The 4,013-nt window shown below is 59.1% G+C and overlaps 1 protein-coding gene across 1 annotated transcript; it reads left to right on the top strand.

Annotated features, from left to right (window-relative positions):
• Positions 1-233: 233 nt before the first annotated feature.
• On the top strand, positions 234-3,364 carry LOC119525847 (melanoma-associated antigen B1-like). The gene is made up of 2 exons (XM_037824648.1): positions 234-264; positions 1,853-3,364. The coding sequence occupies exon 2, from the start codon at positions 1,911-1,913 to the stop codon at positions 2,937-2,939; it is 1,029 nt and encodes a 342-aa protein (XP_037680576.1). The 5' UTR covers positions 234-264; positions 1,853-1,910; the 3' UTR covers positions 2,940-3,364.
• The last annotated feature ends 649 nt before the right edge of the window (positions 3,365-4,013 follow it).

Raw genomic sequence — 4,013 nt, 5'->3', positions numbered from 1 at the left:
AGAATACAGGGGTGCTCTCAGGCCTAGAGGGTCCCAAGTGGGGCTGTCAGGTGGATTGTTGCCCTACTCCTCTTTCAGGGGTCACAGGAACGGGAGAGCCTTTGTCTAAGGTGGGGGGTCCCCAAGCGTCTGACAGATGTCCTGGATGAGGAGCAGTGGGAACACCACCCTGGCTCTCAGCCCTCCTTGTTGCAGAGCAATCGAGACTGGACTCAGCTCACCCTCACTTCCAACTCGGGAGGGCTCGGGAAGGCGAGGACCCAGGTGAGCAGAGTCCCACGACTGGTCAGTTGTCAAAGTGAGGACTCTTACTGAGGAATGAGGGGAGCACACACCCCAAAACAGAGGAAGCTCCACAAGATCCACCCCTGTGGCGAGGCCCAGGGAGGCCCAAGGCTGAGCTGGCAGGTGGAGGAGCCCCCCACCCCCCTCACTCTTTTCTGTCCGGATGGCCTCAGAGAGGTCGGGGTCTTGGTCTAGAAGGGGAAGCCCCTGTTAGGTAGAGGGAGGACACCTGAGCCCTAAGGGAGGTACAGGAGAAGAAGGAGCCTGGGTGATATGTGGGGACCCCCATGAGCAGAGAGGCCCCACAGAACAACTCTCAAGTTGTAAGTCGAGGGAGGCCCTGAGCTGAGCTATCACGTTCAGGAGTCTCTACCCTTTCCCCGGGTGGTCTCTAAAGGAAGGGGGGGGGGTTTCTTAGTCTAGTTGGGACCACCCCAGTTCTGTAGACAGGGCAGACCGAGAAGAAACAGGTTCCAGAAGAGAATCCTGAGTGTTAATGAGGGCACCAGGTCACAAGAGGGCGCTGTGCAAAATCCGGCCCCTGCTGTCAGTCCTGGGAGACCCCGTACCCTCCAAACCGGATGCAGCCTCCCCTGCTTCTGCTTTGGAGGTTCTAGAAGGCAAAGGTGTTTGTGTGAGGGCTGCGGTCTCGCGTCGGCGGAGGGTGGACTTCCAGGACTGATCAGGTGTCAAGGTGAGGACCCGGAGTGTGTGTGCGGATCACCTCCGCCCCCCCGCAAAGGGACCCCGCGACGTCCCGCCCCTGTTGCGGGCCTCGGGAGTCCCCGGCGAGGTCGCTGGCGAACCGCCTCCTGTCTGGCCGCCGCAGGGAGGGGTGGGCGTTGCAAGAGTTGCCCGGATTCTGCAGAGGAAGAAGCCCTAGCCCCTAACTGGGTCCGGGAGAGGATCCTGAGTTCTCTTTTGGGGACTTTTCTCCGAAGGAGGGGGCGGCCCCGAGCCCCGCCCCCACGGCTAGGCGTGTGAGCTGCCAGACAGTGGTAGTTAAGCGTGGCTTCCCGACCAATTCCTCTGGCGGAGCGGAAGGAGGTGCGGGCCTTATTCTGAACCTGGCAGAGGCCGGTCAGCAGGGTGGGGAATTCTCACTCCTACCCGGAGTCAAGATCAGAACAAAACCCCGAGTGAGGGCTGAGGGCCCCCCCCCATTCGAACTCTGAGTTCCCAGAGCCTTGCCCTTGTGGGTCGGCCCTCATAGGCCCCAAAATAGCCCCTAGCTGGAAGCGTGACCGTTCCTGACTTCCAGCTCTGAGGTTCCGGAATGCGCGAACCTAGGTCTGAGGAGCGGCAACTAGCCAGCCTGGGATGGGGTCCCGGGATTGATAGGGTGTCAGGAGAACATGCTGAGTGAGGAAATCGGAATGGGTCAAGCACCCCACAATAGAGAGGGCCACTCTGGGCCTCACCCCTGCTTTAGTGCTGGGAGACCCTGGGCGCAGCGGAAGGGGGTCCGGTGGCCCCCCGGCTTCAGCCTGGCTGGTCTCAGGGAGAGGAGAGTCACCCGTTCAGGGGCCTACTTCTAGCTCATGCCCTGTCGTCCTCCCTCCTCCAGGGCCTGCCTCACCTGCCCTCCTTCCCCGCACCTGCTGCTGACCCTGACCAGAGCCACCATGCCACGTGGTCAGAAGAGTAAGCTCCGCGCACGGGAGAAACGCCGCCAGGCCCGAGAGGAGACCCAGAGCCTCCAGGGTGCTCGGGTCACTGCGATGTTGGTAAAGGAGGCCGCGTCCTCCTCTCTTGTTCCTGGAGACTGCCCCGAGAGCTCCCCTGCTGCTGGCCCCTCCCAGGAGTCGTGGAGCACCTCATCCTCCCCGACGCCTACTGCAGCCGTCTGCAGGCCAAAATCGGAGAAGGAGGCCAAGGGCCCCAAGGAGGAGCGCCCGGGCTGCTCCAGGGCCCCGGCCTCCACCGACCGCTCCCACCGCGACCCGCTCACCAGGAAGGCTTTCCTGCTGCTGCAGTTCCTGCTGCACAAGTACAAGACCAAGCAGCCCATCCTCAAGGCCGAGATGCTGAAGATCATCAGCAGAAAGTACAAGGAGCAGTTCCCCGAGATCCTCAAGAGGAGCTGCGAGCGCCTTGAGCTGGTCTTTGGCCTGGATCTGAAGGAAGCTGACGCCAGTGGCCAGTCCTACACGCTGGTCAGCAAGCTGGATCTCAGCCATGCCACCACCCTGAGCGGCGGCTGGGGCTTCCCGAAGACGGGCCTCCTGATGCCGCTCCTGGGCATGATCTTCATGAATGGCAACTGCGCCCCCGAGGAGGAGATCTGGGAGTTCCTGAGCTTGCTGGGCATCCACGACGGGCGCAGGCACTTCATCTTTGGGGATCCCAGGAAGCTCATCACCCAAGATTTGGTGCAGGAGAAGTACTTGGAGTACCGGCAGGTGGCCCACAGCGACCCACCACGCTACGAGTTCCTCTGGGGTCCCAGGGCCCATGCCGAGACCAGCAAGATGAAGGTCCTAGAGTTTCTGGCCAAGGTCAACGACACCGTGCCCAGTGCCTTCCACTCCCACTATGAGGAGGCTTTGCACGATGAGGAGGAGAGGGCCCAAGCCCGAGCTGCAGCCAGGGCCATGGCCAGGGCACAGCCGGGGCGTGGGCAGGCCGCTGTGGGCAGTGCCTACGGCCCTTAGGGGGGTCCGAGGCAGGCTCTTCACTCTTAGGACTGCCCACCTGCTGAGGAGGCGGGGAGGCACCATGGCTGGAAGGGGCCCCACATGTAGCTTCTTTATGTTCCAGTTATACACAAGAAAGGCAGAGAGTCATTTTTTTTGTCCTTCCAATAGAAAGTTTATGTAGAGTTAGGGTTTAACTTGATGCATGAAATGGATCACATGTTTATTGTTGTTTCTTAGGTTTATGAGTAAGAGGTTTTGTCAAACAAATGAAAAATCATTAAATCTTTTTTTGTGAGCCAAGCCAAGATCACATGGCACCGGAGCAGGGGTGTTCTTGGAAATGTGTGAGAAGCCCACAGGAAAATCGTGGGAATGGTGGGATAGAGCAGTCTTAGTTTCTTTTAATCCTTTTAGTCTTTTGGTCAGTTCTTGATTTCCTCATTCCTGTCAGTGTTTCATTCACAACATATTAAAAGATACATGCCTGGATCGACTGAGCTTATTCAAGGATGTGGAAGAAATTAAACCATTCTGAATTCAACCTCTTGTGCGCTGGCTCTTTTGTTCCCCGAACGTTGATCGAGCATGTGTCTTTTGGAGACCTTGCACGAGTGCTGGGCATGCCCAAAGATCCACCCCTGCCCCCAGCATTCAAAAGCCTAAGAGTAGCCAGCATCGAAGTACAGTGGTGAGGTAGGCTCTCAGGCCCAGAGACCTGCTAAGGGAGGAGGTGGGAAAGGTTCCATATGAGAGCAGTCAGGTGCAGACACCCTCCGACAAGGTGATCTGGGGCTTTGGGAGGGTGCCCGTCCCTCCTGGGCGGTGGCTGCTGGTTGGGTGGCGTGGTGGCTGAGAAGAGGCTATGGGGCTGTGAGACTCGGCATGGATGGACCGAGCCTGCAGCAGAAACTGCTTTTACCAGGGACATAGGGATGATGGGTCAACCACATACACCCCCATCCTGGGCAGCCTGGGAGTGTCCTGGGCTCCTGTCCCCAGGCTTGGGAACACAGTGCACACCGCAGGTGTTTAGGGACATGGTGACCAGGGAGTTTTGGAGACCTAGGGGTGATGCTCCCTGGAGATAGG

This window comes from Choloepus didactylus (genome assembly GCF_015220235.1).
Source record: "Choloepus didactylus isolate mChoDid1 chromosome X unlocalized genomic scaffold, mChoDid1.pri SUPER_X_unloc2, whole genome shotgun sequence".
Lineage (NCBI taxonomy): Eukaryota > Metazoa > Chordata > Mammalia > Pilosa > Megalonychidae > Choloepus > Choloepus didactylus.
Note: the sequence above shows the minus strand (reverse complement) of the source record. Positions and strands in the feature narration are given on the sequence as shown.